Source organism: Danio aesculapii, chromosome 7 (assembly GCF_903798145.1).
Source record: "Danio aesculapii chromosome 7, fDanAes4.1, whole genome shotgun sequence".
Taxonomy (NCBI): Eukaryota; Metazoa; Chordata; class Actinopteri; order Cypriniformes; family Danionidae; genus Danio; species Danio aesculapii.
This window is the reverse complement of record NC_079441.1, coordinates 45190902-45208818: the sequence shown is the minus strand read 5'-3', so window position 1 is coordinate 45208818 and position 17917 is coordinate 45190902. Positions and strand designations below refer to the sequence as shown.

Below are 17917 nucleotides of genomic sequence, written 5' to 3'. Positions count from 1 at the left end.
ATATCCCTTTATGCACAGAAGGGCCCTCAGGGCTTTAATTGACTATGGTGTAAAGGGAGTTGAAGAGGGGTGAAGGAACATGATGAAAATGAATACTGTTCATTATCAGACAAACAGAGCCCAATGGCGCTCCTAAAATTGGCAGGGAGCGAAGATTTCCCAATGTTAAAGCACATTTGTCCGCAGAGTAATTATCGGACTGAACTTTCCATGGCATTGTTTCAAAATTATGAAGAATTATGCATTTTTCACATTTAATGTGTGTGAGTGGCAGAGGGCTGCCAACTGAAGTCGGTGCAAGTGTGTGCGCATAGCCTATCTAATATAAGCATACTCTATGTAATTGAGTTAATGCAGGTATAAACGCAGGTCTGCTTCGCTAGGTTATAAAATCGAGTCCCAGCAGATTTGCTTTTAACTTCTGAAATGTATTACTCAACTTGTGTCTCACTCACATCTCTTTCAATCCGCACACATTACGCCCGTCTCCGTTACGTCTGCTTTCCCAGCTCAACGTCTGTGATATTCTCACTCTCTGCGCTGCGCTCGACAACCGCCTGGCAACTTCAAATATTTATCAAATGGAGGAGGGAAAGAGAGAGCCCTCTCCATCCCGCTACAGTCATTTACCAATTATTTTGAGTACCTGCTGACAGGTACGTGTCACAGTCAGCTACCCTTCCCCAGTCCTTCTCCTCACATGATTTACCTTTCCCCCTGCTGAGGAGGAAGCCGCCAAGCTACAGGCAGGGAGACAGAGGAAGTGTGGCAGAAGAGGGCTGCTGTGGCATACAGCTGAAGTTCTCACGCTTTGATTCAGGGAACGGTTGATTCGGAGGAGGGGGAAAAAAAAGCCTCTCTTTGTCAATGCATTAGAGGCAGAGAATGACAGAGAGAACGTAGAGGCGAACTGACAATTGGGTCGGAATAGAAAACAACCTCATTAAACCAGGAGAGCGATATACCAACAAAACACCTATCAAGGTCTGTCACCGTATATTCTAGCGTTTGAAACAAAGAAAGAAACAATATGCGCACCTAAAGCATCACACGCACTTTTGACAGTGTGTATTTCAGTCTACATTACTGGAAAGCTGAGCATTGAGGACCTAAATATCTTTTTGTTGCAGGCTAGAAAAGCAATGTTCTGTTTAAACAAGCAGTAAACCAATTATGTCTCTGCAGCATTTATACGTATGAGCAGAACGGTGAGTACAGGAAGAATGAGCTCGACTCTCTTTCCAATGTGTGTGTTCATATATATATATATATATATATATATATATATATATATATATATATATATATATATATATATATATATATATATATATATATATATATACAATATTTCCCAAATTATGTTTAACAGAGCAAGAAAAACTTTCACAGTAAGTCTGATAATATTTTCTCTAAAAAAAGTCTTATTTGTTTTATTTCGGCTAGAATAAAAGCAGTTTTCAATGTTTTAAAAAACATTTTAAGGTCAAAATTATTAGCACCTTTAAGCTATATATTCGCTAGTCTACAGAACAAACCATCATTATACAATAACTTGCCTAAATATCCTAACCTGCCTAGTTAACCTAATTAACCTAGTTAAGCCTTTAAATGTCACTTTAAGCTGTACAGAAGAGTCTTGAAAAATATCTAGTCAAATATTATTTACTGTCATCATGGCAAAGATAAAAGAAATCAGTTATTAGAAATGAGTTATTGAAACTATTATGTTTAGAAATGTGTTGAAAAAATCTTCTCTTCGTTAAATGGAAATTGGTGAAAAAATAAACAGGGGGGGCTAATAATTCAAGGGGGCTAGTAATTCTACCTTCAATTGTATATACAGAAGTATATATAAGAGCATTGTATTATGAGTCACAAAACACTAAAGACACGAAGTGCTGTTCTCATCAGGGCAAGGAATAAATGAACAACTCTCCAATGTGTGTGTGTATGCGCCTGGACCTCCTCGAGGGGGCACTTCACAGCACTATCAACGTTCTCTGTGCTTCAAATTGTCTGCTTTCTGTCTTTGAGAAGCAGCAATACTCCATGAAAAACAGCAAAGGTGAAAAAAGAGAGAGATAGAATGAGGGAGAAGAGTAAATGAAGATAAGAGACTGGCTAAGTAGCTATTCTCTCTCTCTCACTCTCCCTCTCTCCCTCTTTCTCTCTCTCTCATACACATTAAGTGTCAGTGGCTGGATTACCAAGATTAACTAACATACAGGTTTGTGGTAATAAAGGAAGAGATGATGTACAGCAGTTCTTCTCAACTGGTGGGTAATGAGAGTATGTACATAAGCAACAATGTAATTCACTCTTTACCTAGCACAGGTGGATTGCTGGAGACTAACTATAACTAACTTAACTAGCCAGTCAAAAGAAACAGTTCTTTATTTCTCTTAACAAACTTGAGGGACAAGAACTGGTTAACCAAACTCAAGTTATGTTGTTGTGATGCTGCTCACCAGCAGTGGATTTGGAAAACAACTGAACTGTTAAACTAAGCTGGTAATTATGGAAATTGTACTAAACTGGCTATACCATGAACAAAATAATCACATTTCAATAACCAAATTTCTCTCTAAATAAATAAATAAATAAACTAATGATTAAATTGAAATTGAATAAATACAGATAAAAGAAATTTTATTAGAATAATTTTTTGCATTATCACTTGATATCTGAAGTACATATGATGATGAATTTGTGTGGACAAACAATCAAACAAACAATTTAATTCATTCATTCATTATAATATATTATAGTAATATATGTATTGTTATTATTATTATTATTATTATTATTATTATTATTATTATTATTATTATTATTATTAGGTGAATAATCCATTTAAGCTTAATTTTTAATACGTTAACACTGGCCCTATAAACCACAAGGAAAACAGAGAGAGAGAGAGAGAGAGAGAGAGAGAGAGAGAGAGAGAGAGAGAGAGAGAGAGAGAGAGAGAGAGATTCTGGCACTCTGTGAAGCTCACCAAGACATCTCTATTATCTCTCTACTATGTGACTTGCAGAAGAGAAGAATAGAAGGCAGAAGTGTCTGCCTGCTGTGATGTTTAGAGTTTTTCTGCTCTGCCAGAACCACAAGGTAGTTCTAATCCCACATCCTACCAATGACCCGGACCCGCTGCATTACGATCCTATCGTTCTGTGCGCGATACGCCTCTAATTGAAAAAGGCCCTGCACCATGTCTAAACCTCTCCTTGCAACTCCAGCGCATGTTGTGTCTGCTTGCAGAATCGGATCTGTAAGAGGCTTACGAGCTCGTGTGCATGTATATGTGAGTGTGTTATGCTAAGCACGCATGTGGGTGTTTGTGTGTACGCGTATGTGTGATATGTTTAAAACAGAGCAGATTGATATTTGAAGCAGTCAGGCAAAGGAAGGAATTAACCACCTTTACTTGGTTTTAATTACAACGAAGTCCACCTCTGTAGCAGAGAACTAAAAATACACGCAGGGTTTCCCTGTGGGACTGAAGTTAGCATGCCTTACGGCTGCTCATACCTCAAACACACACACACATAGCTAAACTTTAACACCAGAAATAAAGCAGGCCATACATCCTCGCTGTGTATTTTGGGATCTCAGTCTAATTCAATAAGATAATGCTACAAAAAATGATACATCAAAAAAAGAAAGAAATAGAAGAAAAGGAGAAAAAAAATCAAATCTGAAAAGAGAGAGCAAAAGGCACAGGGGAATAGTAGATGAATCCAGGTCTTAGGGGTGTTCCAGCGAGTAAAATAAGGTTGAACCTCAATAGGATCAACATTCAGGGCAAAACTGCAATAAAAGTAGAAATGTGACAGGGAAAATGATCTGTAATTAGGACAAACAGCACTAAAAGCAAGTTCAAAGATAATTGTTTTTGGAGGGGCGTGTGACTGACTGCCAGGATTCCCAGGGTGGCCAGTTTGCTTGCGTGAAGATTGAAAGAGAGAGAGAGAAGGAAAGACTGCATGATGAAAGAAAGAAAAGATAAAGGACTCTGCAGAGAGAGAGAAAAAAAAAGGTTAAGAGGGAGGAAGAAACACTCAACAGCAGGACAGAAGGAGAAAAACCGATAGCGCAAAATGAGCAAGGGGGGTGATGGAAAGTCACCGAAGGTAAGATTGGAAATATTTAAAGAGAGGGAAAGTTAACAAAGACACCCTACCGAACAAGCACCAATCCATCATAAGACCAGGCATAAAAAACAACAAGTGTCCCAACACCCTTATCCCCACACACATCTCCACACAAAGACTGCCATTGTTGGTGGTTTTCAAAACACTATGGCCTTTGATGGATTCTGCAAGCTAAAGAATAGCTGCACAATAGATGGCAGGGGTCAGGGTATAAAAACGCATTATGAATTACATTTTTTTTTTGATGTTTGTAAAACAGCCCAGGCCCCACATTTTTATATTAATCACCTGAGGCGGGTGTTGCATTCCCAAGGAGATTCGCCGGCCAGGCGAGCAGGGGGAGGAGGAGGAGGGGGGACCTGCTGGCCTTCCTTCATAACTTTACATACACTTTCTGTCTGTCCCTCTGTGTATCAGGAAGCTGGAAAGCAGCAGGAAATCGTGACAATGTGAAATGCTATAAATGACATAATTTTATTTTATTTGCAAAACTGCCCGGGCAGCCCTTTCCCCCCCATTTCCTCTCTGTAAAATGAAGTCACACTTGGCGTGTGTGAAACATAAGCATAATTGTGCTTGAACTGACTCAGGCGAGACCTAAAAATACACACAATGGCAGTGAGATGAGCAGAGACAGATAGAGAAAGAGAGCCGCTTGTCCTTTAGCAGTGCGTGCATTCTCCTTATTTTCGCACACATGCCAATAACACGGGAATAAACGGATGCCAGAATTAAACCTCATTGTCCGCAGATATGTCCTGCTATATTTAGTGCATGTTTTATTTTCTGTAGGATGCGCCAGGGTCGCTTCACATCGGCAAAATATTGTGTCGCCAGTGCTGTATCCGTCTCTATCTGTGCATGTTTGAAAGGGAAAAAAGGGCAGAAAAACAGTTCATCCGTGCAATTTTTGCAATTAAAAAAGACACAAAAATAATTATTCTGCAGCACACTCGAGCGACACATCCTGAATCCATGAAGCACGGATCACGTGTTTAATAAAAAGGTTAATCAGTTGTTAATCAGAGGATTAATAACTTGTTATTTTCTTTACAAAACCATTAATATTGTGCCATAAATATTTAATGCTGATGGGTGTGCTTTTTTTTTCTTTTCTTTTTTTTTTATTGGGCTGGAAGAGAAGACTCTGTGTATCAGGAATCCACACGCTAATGTGCATTAATCATGCTTTGTTAAAGACAAACAAATTCCTTCATGTTTATTAATACAACCTCGGAGACAACAATACACTTTACATTATTTAGAAAGTTATTAATAAAGTATTTATCAGGGGTGCCACCATAGGACTGAGAAAGCTACATGTTGGCTAATGTATGTAGCCCAGAGTCACAGCCCCTCAGGATGAAGATCATTTTAATGGTAATTTGGGTTTTTGACTCATAAAGTACTGCTCTTTTAGGTGAACAAAAGAAAGTTTGAGAAAAGAGTTCTTGTCCCTTTCTCAAAACAACAACGACAAAAAAATCCCTGCCAATCTGCTAATCAAAGCAAAACAAATATTGCATTTCTCTCGCTCCATTTGTTTGAACGAATATATCACATTCCCAAAATACTCATTCCCGGTTCAAATGTAATTAAATTGTGCCTTTAGTGAAAACATGCAGCAGTTCTCCAATTAGTTCTGTGTTTGTCATTCAAAAAAAAAAGGGGAAAAAAAAAGAAAAAGAAGTACTGGACTTGGGCACGCCCAAGGCACTGTCGCTTTCCGGAATGAAGTGACGCCTGTGTGTTCGGTAGGTTGAACATCAACGCAATAGTTTAGTTTTTGGTCTTAAGACTATTGATGGAGAGAGCAGAGTACACAAACAGTGTGGGTGTTTTGATTGAAGTGAGTTAAAAATACAATTCTATTGATTTCAACTGTGATAGTGTTTGAACAACAGGAAGCGTGAGGGGTGCATTATGATGGCACAGACTCTGTGATTGACTGATTAAAGAGCCATACATGGTGCTTTGTAAAAATAATGATGCGAATATGTTAGGCTGGAAGTGTTTGATTTCAATTGCTCTGAAACCGTTAAGTACTGTAGTTTAAGGTAAATTGCGTGGCACAAAGATAGCTGTCAAGACACAAGAAGATGTTTGTCTGTGTTTTCTTTTTCGCTACTTTACACAGACTCTCTTTGGCTTTGATATTTATTTTCACCCTCAAGCCCTTTTAATATGTCAAAATCAACCCTGCATGACTACCAGTCCTCATCCTAATGTTAGAAACTCCAACTGAAAAACAGCTGAAAACTTGAACAGTCCTTACTTAATTGAACCAAATCAAAATCAAAATAATAATAATAATAATAATAATAATAATAATAATAATAATAATAATAATAATAATAATAATAATAATAAACAATAGTAATAATAATAATAATAATAACAATAATAATAACAACAACAATAATAATAATAATAATAATAATAATTTACATTTACAATGGTCAGAGTTATTAACAGAGAATTGCTGTTGTTCTTTATGAACTAACAAATATAATGTCTGAACAGCAAGAAAGCTCTTGCATACAATTGAAGTCAGAATTATTAGCCCCTTTTTGATTTTATTTATTTTTTCCCACATGATGTTTAGCAAAGCAAGGAAATGTTTACAGTATGTCTGATAATATTTTTTCTTCTGGAAAAAAGTCTTATTTGTTTTATTTTGGCTAGAAATAAAAGCAGATTTAATATTTTTTAAACCATTTTAAGGTCAGTATTATTAGCCCTCTTAAGCTATATTTTTGTCTCGATAGTCTACAGAACAAACCATTGTTATACAATAACTTGCCTAATTACCTTAACCTGCCTAGTTAACCTAATTAACCTAGTTAAGCCTTTAAATGTCACTTTAAGATGTATAGAAGTGTATTGAAAAAAACTCAAGAGTAAAGTGTTATTTACTGTCATCATGGCAAAGATAAAAATAAATCAGCTATAAGAAATGAGTTATTAAAACTATTATGTTTAGAAATGTGTTGAAAAAATCTCTCTGTTAAAAAAAATTGGGGGGCTAATAATTTATGGGGGCTAATAATTCTGACTTTAACTTTATAAGAGACTATCATTGAACAGACTTAAATATATATATATATAATTATATTCAGTCAAAGTAGGGCTGTACTTTGATCGAATAACTGAATGGATTTCTCACCAAGTGCAATCCATCTACTTGTCAATGCATCCATCCATTCTCTCAACATTCTAGTAGTGGCCCCGTGCAGTCAGAAAACAAATAAGTATAAATATTGCATGTCTACGTGTTTTTAATGGATATCAGCTGAGAACGACTTGACTGAAACCTCTACAAATCTATGAGCCCGAAGCCACTGGTGAATAATTGTCGAATAAAATGTTTGCTGTGCTTCACACTCTCTTTCACATTAATAAATGGAAAACATGGCCATGACTCCATGCAATCTACCCATTTTATAGACTCCTTTGGACCAGACACCCAGATGGACTTCATCATAGGAGCTGGGCGACTTGGCCTAAAATCAAAATCTCGATCAATTGAACATTTTAACTCGATTACGATTAATGATTGATTATTTCATTTTTATAATAATTGAAGGAAACTCACAACACAAACTAACTATAATTTGTACGAACAACTGAAATAAAACAAACATTGCCTAAGACCAATTTCACTTTCTTATGAAAAGTGAAAATAAACAGCTAACAACTCGCAAAAATTATTAAAAAATAAATTATTTTCATATTAAAAGTAGAAAATAAGCAAGATCTCTTCTAAATCCTGTAAATTATAGTTTAAACAGTGCATTTCTTGCATCTTCTGTAAACAAATGTTTTAATTCAAATAATAACTTCGTTTAATGGAAAATATACTGTCTCAAAGCATCTCTGCTGCAGCTTCCAATCATCGCCAATGTATCGCAAAGTAACACAATAGTAACAAACAGAGTGGGTCACGTGACACCACACGGTGACGGGAAAATAATTGAAAAAATCTGACCTGGAAAAATTTGTTCAATTATTGGTTCTGAATGTCGATTTTGACTACTCTTCCATTAATCACCCAGCCCTATTTCATCATCAAGAAGAATAAAAAATGAAATCTTCACAACACCATCCTGCCACCCCTGCATGGCATTTAAACCACCTTCGCCCCATTGTCTCCAGTGAGAAGAAAAACCACAGAGACAGAAAGCGAAGGAAGAAAGAACAGGAAAAGAGCGAGTCTGTGCCAAAAAAGAACCCGGGAGAAAGTGGGAGAGAGAGATCCATTTTGTGTTTCGGTTAAACACTGATTTCATCACCGGACTAAAACACATAACTTTAAAAGCGAAATCAAATATTAAAAATGACAGGCGGTATAAGTATGGTGAGTGAGCCGGGGTCACGGAGGGAGGAGGCGCGGGCGGCTTGTCAGCCACTATCTGTCAGAGTGAATTAGAAACAATCAGGGGCGACTGAAAGGGAAGGTGATTGTTATTAAGCAGCGGGGCTGCGAGCAAGCTCCCCCAGATGTGGCCATGCATATAAAAGAACAGGAAGCCAGCAGTTTAATTCAGGAAGCGCTAGCGAACACGGCCTGCACAAAGGAGGAAGGAGGAGGGGGAGGGATGAGAGCAGGAGAAAAAGGCCTTTTGTTACTAATAAGCTGGAAGTTACTTTGATAACAGGCAAGGGTTAGGCACCGGAATAAAGGCAGCCCCCCCTTCCTCTACAAGCGCTCGCTTGTTTCATCCTCGATTCATATTTTCGGCAGGACAGGCCGCACCAGTCAGTCAGTATATAATGGGAGTGGAGAAATAAGGGGTGAAATGTAGATAAGTTGACCTTAACAAGGGTGAGGAGAAGAGACAGGCACAGCCATATATCAATTACCCAGCTGCGATCACACTCTGATGATGTGGGAGAGGGTCCGGGACGGACAAGCCCTCCCTCCACAGTCCCCTGACGATCTCTCTCTCTCGCTTTCTCTCTCTCTCCCTCTCTGTTTCATCCAGTCTTCCTCACTCTCTCTCCACCACTGGCTCAGGGAAGCTCCTCAAAGTCAGTCATCATGGCCGCAGATTGTCGTCAGGGGCGACGGGGGAGGGAAGAGATGTGTACAATATGTTTTTTCAAAGGGAGCGAAGGCTCGATTTGAATGATAAGAAAAGACGCTAATCTGCTATGCCGCGGCCTCAAAGGCACATCCACTCTGACACTCCAACCCTCCCGCCACATGGGGAAACACGCAAGCTTGCACGCAGGCTGACCCGAAGGGACCGAGGACTACGTCGCACATGTCCAAACACAGCCGCAGAGCAGCTACAAACATCCAGCATATCAAACATGGCTACTTTCATGCAACCCTGACAGCGGTGACACCAGGCTGCCAAACACTCTGCTCAGAAACAGACAAAAATGAGACTTTGAGGACTCGCTGTGATAGTTAGCGATTGTACAAAGTGCTGTTAATATATGTAAGCTTGCATCACCCTACGTGGCAGAGAGAGTCTCTGGAGAGAGCGCTTTTGTTTGTTCTCCCCAGCCTGTCAAGAGAGACTGCTAACTTCAGCTATGCAAATACTTCACCAGTTGAAAAAAAACATAATAAAAATGAAGAGTGTCATTCCAAAAGTCTTTCTTTAAATGACGGCAACGCTTTGATTTCCAGCTTTCTTTGTAGTGTGAGATATCTATGAAAATTATCCTTGCCTTGAGATTTTTAACTCTTTTTTTTGTGTGATCCTGTAATAGCTATAACTGTTAAATAAAAGCATTGTTTTCTTCAGAGATGGAAACGCGGCAGATTCAGAAGCATGTCACCCGTCTCTGTTTTTTAAGCATGATGTGAGGATCTGTGACTGGAGGGCTGTGGTGTTAAACATGCCATTGCTAAATATTACCTCAGGGAGTAACAGTGTATGTATATATATAACACCTGAGAGAGGGAGAGAATGAGAGAGGGAGAAGTGAGGGGGAGTCGAGCATGTTACACAAATCCTGGTGAGACACATATGGACTGATAGCGAATTAGCGGATGAAAAGTGAGGACGGATATTAGACAGGGATGGATAAAGAGAAAGGGGAGAACAAAAGAAGACTGGTTAAAGTGATTGTTCACCTGAATGTATAGTTATGAATTCTTTTGAGGATATTTCCTCTGTGGAGGGCAAAGGGGAAAATTAAACAGAATGTGAGAGGGGATCTTTTCTGAACAATGAATATGGAAGTGGACTGAAACTGTCAAACTCAAATAAATAAATAAATAAAAACATATAAAATGTATGCTAAAATTGTACTTATAGCTCTGGTTGAAATCTAATGAATCTAGAGAGCAACAGTGAATTTGATTTCATTTGAAACTTGGGGAAAAACACAAAAACCCTATGACAAATTAACTGACACAAAGACCATGTAATGTAATGTAATGTGTATTTATATACCAATGTATTGTGTATGGTCATACACCCAAAGCGCTTCACAATCATGAAGGGGGTCTCTCCACACCACCACCAGTGAGCAGCATCCACTTGGATGATGCAACAGCAGCCACAGGACAACGGCGCCAGTGCGCTCACCACACACCAGCTATAGATGTAGCGTAAAGACAGTGATGGAGCCAATTTAGTGGAAGAGGATGATTGGGAGGCCATGATGGGTAAGGGCCGAAGGAGGGAATTTAACCAGGACACCGGGGATTTTTAATGATCACAGAAAGTCAGGACCTTGGTTTAACGTCTCATAGTGTCCCCTTTACTATACTAGGGCATTAAAACTCACACACTCACACACCACCTGCTGGTCTCACTAACACCACTTTCAACAGCAACCTACACTGTAAAACCCAACAGTCAACTTTATCAAATGAAACGAGTGTAGTTAACTCAAAATTGACTGAAAGTTAATTCTACTCATTTGAAAAGAGTTTTAAAGTCAGTGTTGAAGGTCACGAGTTAACTAAATACATCATTACTTCAACTTAAATGGTGTAAGTTTAATTTACTTACTTCAAGATTAGTTTTTTTAACTCAAATAGTTTGTAGCAATCGGTTTCCTCAAACGGTTTGAGTTGCCCTAACTTAATTGGTTTTACAGTACTCAGTTGGTTTGAGTTCTCTTCATTTATTGGGTTTTACTGTGCTCAAATTGTTCGTTTACTCAAATGAATTAAGTAGGATTCGTTTTAGAACTTAAATTGTTTGTTGCAATTGGTTTCTTCAAATGGTTTGAGTTACCTTAAATTTTTGGGTTTTACAGTGTAGCTTCCAATGTGGTCTCCCATCCAGGTACTGACCAGGCTCAGCCCTACTTAGCTTCAGTGAATAACCAGTCTTGGGCTGCAAAGTGATATGGTTGTGGCTATGAATTGATGCTCCTGATAAATCTGTATTTAATGTTTTGTAAATTGTGACCCTGGACCACAAAACTAGTCATTAATGTACATTTTTGTTTTTGAAAGTGAGATTTATACTAGATTGACTCACTTGAAGACTGAGTAAATAAGATTTATATTGGAGTATTGGTTGTTAGTATCAGACACAATTTGTCTGAGATACAACTACTTGAATATCTGAATGTTCAAAATAAAAATACTGAGAAAAACACCTTTAAGTTGTCTAATTTAAGATATACTTACAGTAGGGAATTTACAAACAAAAAAATTAATGGAACATGATCCTTAACATGGTAATGATTATTGCATAAAAGAAAAATAGATCATTTTGCCTCATATAATGTACTTTTTGGCAATTGCCAAAAAAATACCTGTGCAAAAAACAGTAAGTGGTCCAGGCTCACACTGCTAAAAATGAGTCCCTATAAAAGTAATATCATTTTTGGCTTTGGAATCTAACTACTGCAATTTTTTGTAAAGAACAGACTGAAATATAATATAGCCAGCAGCTAGCTCTCTGCAACTCTCACATGGCTGCCCACTGAAGCTAAGCAGAGCTGCGCCCAGTCAATACCTGGATAGGAGACCACATGGGAAAGCCAGGTTGCTGCTAGAAGTGGTGTTGGTGAGGCCAGCAGGGGGTGTTCAATCTGCGGTCTGTGTGAGTCCTAATGCCCCAGTATAGTAAAGAGGTCTCTATACTGCTCAGTGAGCACCGTCTTTCAGATGAGACATTAAACCCAATACTCTGTGGTTGTTAAAAATCCCAGGATGTCTCTCGGAAAAAAAAGTAGGGGTTTAACCCAAATTTGCTCACTGGCCTCTGTCCATCATTGCCTTCCCATATCATAATTGGCTTCATCACTCAATCTCCTCTCTACCAATCAGCTGGTATGCAGTCTGGCGCAGTCGTGTCATCCAGGTGGATGCTGCACACTGGTGGTGGATTAGGAGATTCCCGCCAACGTGTAAAGTGCTTTGAGTGTCCAGAAAAGCGCTATATAAATGTAAGGAATTAACATTATTTTTATTATCATTATTATTATTATCCTTTCCCTGAAAATCTTGCATGACTTATGTAATCACTATCCACCACACTATAAGGAACCGAGCAGCTTGGACATTCTTGGACATCTCTTTGTGGAAAGACCCAGTTTTGAAAAACATGAGAGGACAATTGTGTAAGTGATTTATCTCAGAGTGAACTGTTCCTTTAAGGAAAAGGAAGAGAGATTGTGAGATTGATAAAGTTACAATGAAGAGAGAGAGATGGTCCATGTAGTCCTATCGTCTCTTCTCCTCTCAGGACATGTCTTAGATTTCAGTGTGATTAGATAGTCAGGGATAGAGAGATGTTCTGAGGGAGTATTAGTAATTAATCACTACTGAAGCTGGGATTTCCACTCTCACTGTCTCGTCTACGCACACACACATGCGTGCACACACTCGCACACACAGTTCCTTTAACCATTCAACAGAACACAAAGAGATGGGAAAAAACACCAGAAAACAAAATAAATAGAAATAAAAATAGCAAAACAATACAACAAAAAAGCATTAAGCAGAGGCTTAAGAGGCAAACGGTTCCCTTTGTGCTATGTGCTAATTATTACCGCGCTCATAATGGGCTCCAGTCTCCTCCATAGACGATGTCTTAACACCTATCATTACTGAATGAAAGGGTGACCATAAAAAAAGAAAGAAAGAAAGCCAGCGGCCTCCGCTTACAGCTCTCTTAACACCCCTGCACAATCTTTTTTCTATTTTTATTTTTTTTTATTTTCTGTACTATGAATAAATTTAGTCTGTCCCGGACATGAAAATGTCAAATACCTAAAATACACCTAGGCTAAATAGCATATTAATTTTTAATGCTCCTTCATCCTATGCTGCTATTCTCATATCTAGTATGTCTGCCAACAGCTGTTGCAGGCTCTCTCATAGGGGGATTTATAATCTATCTAAAAGTGTGCTGGAGCATTGTTCAGGAGGAGGAGGAGAAGACTTTTAATTCATGGGCTGCTTTTACTCAGTTTTTCCCATAAAATGTGAAAAATGTAAATAGTTACTGCTTCATTTCATTCTTGGTTTTGATTTAAAGATCATACTTGTAATTTTTTAATAATGCAAAGTGCAGTAAAATGCATGGCTCACTTTTTTGGTTTTAAATGTTTCTCAGATGTTTTGTTATAGCAATTAAGCTTCTGTATTACAACTTTCTAAAAGCTGGGATTGTAATCACATATATGGAATCTACCATTGATTAGGCGAAATTTAAACACTGAAACAATAACAATAAATAAATAAATAAATAAATATTCAATTCATGTTTATTTATGTAGCACGTGTCAAAGCAGCTTAACATCGTTCTAGTAAAGTCCAGAGTTCAAGAGTTGAAGTTCAGTTTAAATAAAAATCCATTAAGCATTAAAAATGTACAATTATTTTTGACCACAAATATTGTTAATAACAGAGTTGGGTGTAATGTGTTCCACAGTAACACGGTACTGTATTGTAATTACAATTTTGAGGAACGCAGTAATGTAACGATTTGAATCTTAGATTTGTGTAACTTGATTACAGTTACTAAAGTCAATGTAATTGCGTTACTTATGTTACAAATATAGTTTTTTGAAATAAAAATGCTTCCTTTACATCATGTTTTCCACTGCACCGTCAGTTAATAAGCATATGCTTTTAAATAGCTGGAGAAACAAGCTAAAATGGCTGCTTTCGAGAGTGTTTGACATGGAAAAAACATGGCAGCCCAACTCAACCTAAACTAAATTGGCCTAAACTAAATTGGATTTTTGTGCAGGAATATGAATGTGAAGAGAAGCGTAGCTGCTTACAGGGCTGTCTTTTGCGCTCGCAAGTTTGTTATTTCCAATGGAGGCACGTGGCTTGTGCACACATATTTGGAGTGCATGTTGCCAAAGACTACAGAATACACAAGACACGCCACTCATATCTTTTTGAATGGGGGAAAAGTGTAACGGTCAATATGGTGAATAAAGCCTCACCTACTAGTACAGCAGCCAATCATCGATCACTATATGGCAAATAAAGCCCACCTTATAGTAGGAGCCAATCATCGATTGTTAGAGACTGACAATACTCCGGGGGAGGATCTCGGAGCAGTTTCTGCAGATTTTGTGTGATTTGGATGTTTAGAAATGAAACTAAAGGCACAGTTGTTGTTTAATTTCATTGGTGATTCCTAATAGGAAATTCAACTGTAAGCTTGACAAGCGGTTTTGGAGAATTTAATGTTTCCACATTCAGACAGAATGCCCGAGCACACTGCCCCAGAGGTGTTTCAAGAATGGCCGCCGAGTGAAATGACTTGCCTTAAAGGGACTTTGATATTGCGCACGCTCGCATTTTTCAGTTGAAAACTCAGAGTGTATTTTTTTTACAGGTATATTTTATATGTTTTAAAAGTAACTTCAAATTAAAGTAATTAGTAATCAGATCACTTTTTACATAAAGTAATTAGTAATGTAATCAGATTTCAATTTTCCAGAAGTGGTAAGTAATTTGTAATCTATTACTTTTTTAAAGTAACTTACCCAACACTGGTTATTAATAAAATAAATGTATGAAATTTGAAAGTGAAAAAGTTGCAGGAAAAAATTCTAAAAACCCAAAGTTTCACTTAAAATCGCCAGTTGTTTCTTGAATATACTTCACTGTTTGTAAGTTTAAAATTAGGCACCATTTATTTATTTATTTATTTATTTATTTATTTATTTATTTATTTATTTATTTATTTATTTATTTATTTATTTATTTATTTATTTATTTATCTATTTATTTATTTATTTATTTTATGATTTAATTCCTTTTTTGTTATTCATATTAGTTTATTTAATTATTTATTTATTCATTTATTTACTTATTCATTTATTTATACAGTAAATAATATGTAAAACCCTGTTTTCTATATTTTGCATATTTAAAAAAACTATTTCTCATGGCAATTGCACATTTGAATAATAATAAAAAAAACTTGTAAAAAAGTTATTATATTTTCAAAACCACTGCTAAACGCACAACTAATCAAACATTGACCCCTACAGATATAAGTCTTCAAACACAAGCAACATCTTCCCTGCAATATATCTTTTTAAACATACTAAAAATTCATGATGGCCACATATAAAAGGTGTCAGTGAAAAGGCTCGAAACAGACAGAAGAGCGAATTGGAGAAGCAATTGCTCTAAATTGGGCTTTTATATGTCATTTAGGTGTTCAGCTTAAAGACACATCGCAGGGGAAGATTACAGCCGTTCAGCACAAAACGTGCCAGTTCAAATGGACTGTCTGTTAGGGATCAGACTCTGGGATCAGTTAATCTCGTCCTGACACTGATGATTTGAGACCAGCGGCTAAGTGAGCATGCTTCATGTCTTATCTAAGGACCGCTCAAGCGCGCAGATCTGGGATCAGCCCGCTAAATGTATGTGGTCCAGAAGTGGTGTCGCGTTACAACTAGTGGAGTGCAAGGTGAACGTTGGCTTACCTGATCACTCTAACTGCATACTGGTCCGGGGCCCGTCAGGTTGAAGAGACCGTGACTCACCCCGCCACTGAGTCTGTACGGCAACAAGCGATGACAGCTGCGATGAGTCTTTACTCTGTCAGCAAGAAAGAAAAAGAGAGGGAGAGAGAGAGAGGATGTCAGGCCAAATGTAACAAATTCACTGAATCACAGCAGTGGCGCAGAGGTCAAGGAAAAGCAGCCGAAAAAGGTTAAAGATGAAATCAAAGCCGTGGCTCAGAGCGCCGCTGAAAATCTATCCCAGCGAGGCAAGGCCACCGCTGACGCGCTCAGCAGACAAGAAGCTAAATACTGCACGCCACTCTGGGATCTTTCATTTTCAGCCGATCAATAAGGACTTATATTTATCAGGATTCCAAGCAGCTGCCACATCTGACAACCTCCACTTCATTTTCGCACTCCGCCCTCCCTTCCTCTCTCCCTCTCTTGCTCCCTGTCTACCCATCCATCGTCCGGCCCGTCTTCCGTGGCCTCGTGCTAAATCGGGACCTAACTGAGGGGCCTCCGGTGTGGCTTCGGCACCTCACATGCAGCCCCGTCCCGCTACTAATATTGGGTTAAGAAGCGTGCGTTTTGTCATTAGCCTGTTGGCTCGGGCCCATCTCCCTGCTCTCTTTGTTCCGCCGCACGCCATTGAAGCCTGCCAAGAAAATGGCGGCGTAAACCACGTACACTTCACCACTTCGTTTCGTGATTCTAAAACGCAGATATATTTAGGGGAGGAAAGGCAGGGGGGGGGGAGAAACTCTCCAATTTAAATCATTCACAGAAGCAGAAGATTTGCTGAGAGGGCGGAGAAGGCCGAGTTAAAATAGCTCAATCTCTAATCATCTGTACGACAATATTTGCTGTGAGGCATTCTAAATAGATTATCGCTGGTCCATCTGCCTCATCACTGATTTATAAGGCGTTAAGCTGCTTTCCAAAGGCAAGGACTTCCTTTGCAGCTACAGTGGAAGGATTCTTGTTCAAATCAGGGCCAATGGCAGCTGAACAAGCCCATCGCTCGCAGTAAAGGAGTTTCTGCTTTCAGCGAGCGAGAGAGAGAGGAAATAAAAATAGGACGGCACTATCCGGTTTGGAGTCGCCACATGAAGCAGTTTGAATCCAAAAATTTTCTATTTGAGTTCATTTCTTTTTTGTTTTTACCAAAAAAAAGGAGAGACAAGAAGGAGGGAAGTGAAAAACACACACACAAACATACACACACACACACACAAACAAGGGACATCATTAACATATGAATACTGTATGCAAATGGTTAGAAGAGAGCAGATGTTGGCGCATTTAATTGACCTATATGTGAATTGCATCCAAACCTTCTACACGGAGTGTAACACTGGATGCCGGGCACTGGCTTCCTTACACAACACAAACGGGGAGGAAATGAGGGGAGGGTCTGTGTTCGGGAGGAGAGCGATAGAGATGTGTAAAGTGAAGCGCAGACAGATGAAGACAAAGAAAGCCGTGTCGGTAAACGGCACGGCCACTGAGATGCCTGTCAGCTCCTCGCGTCTCTTATGGATGACATCACTGCGCCGCGCAGGAAATCAATCATGCTGTGGCCTTTAGGGAACATGAGCGTCGCTGACAGGTTATGAGCTGCAACCTGTGTTGTGTTTATCGGTTTATCCAACTCTTACTTTAACTCCTGTAGTAGATAAAAATGGAAGACGGGGGGAGGAGTCATAGCGCTTCTGTTGCAAAGTTTTGCATGGGTGAACTATAAGAACCACAAATGCTAATTTAATCTGGGCTTTGCCCTTTCTTTCCCCCCTCTCTCCCTCCTGCTCGGGAATGTCATTAAATTGTATTAAACAGCCTTTTGTCCA

At 38.6% G+C, this 17917-nt stretch overlaps 1 protein-coding gene across 4 annotated transcripts in view; it reads right to left on the bottom strand.

The window, feature by feature from the left end:
* znf536 (zinc finger protein 536) overlaps nt 1-17917 on the bottom strand; it is a 303464-nt gene that overhangs the window by 189932 nt on the left and 95615 nt on the right. For 3 of the 4 annotated variants that reach the window (XM_056461995.1, XM_056461996.1, XM_056461999.1), the window contains 2 exons: nt 16047-16161; nt 4446-4578 (listed from right to left, as the gene is read on the bottom strand). In XM_056461995.1, the coding sequence (XP_056317970.1) occupies nt 4446-4534 (89 nt within the window). In that variant the 5' untranslated portion in view covers nt 4535-4578; nt 16047-16161. The remainder of the gene's footprint in view (nt 1-4445; nt 4579-16046; nt 16162-17917) is intronic. The other variant, XM_056461997.1, reaches the window with a different exon arrangement.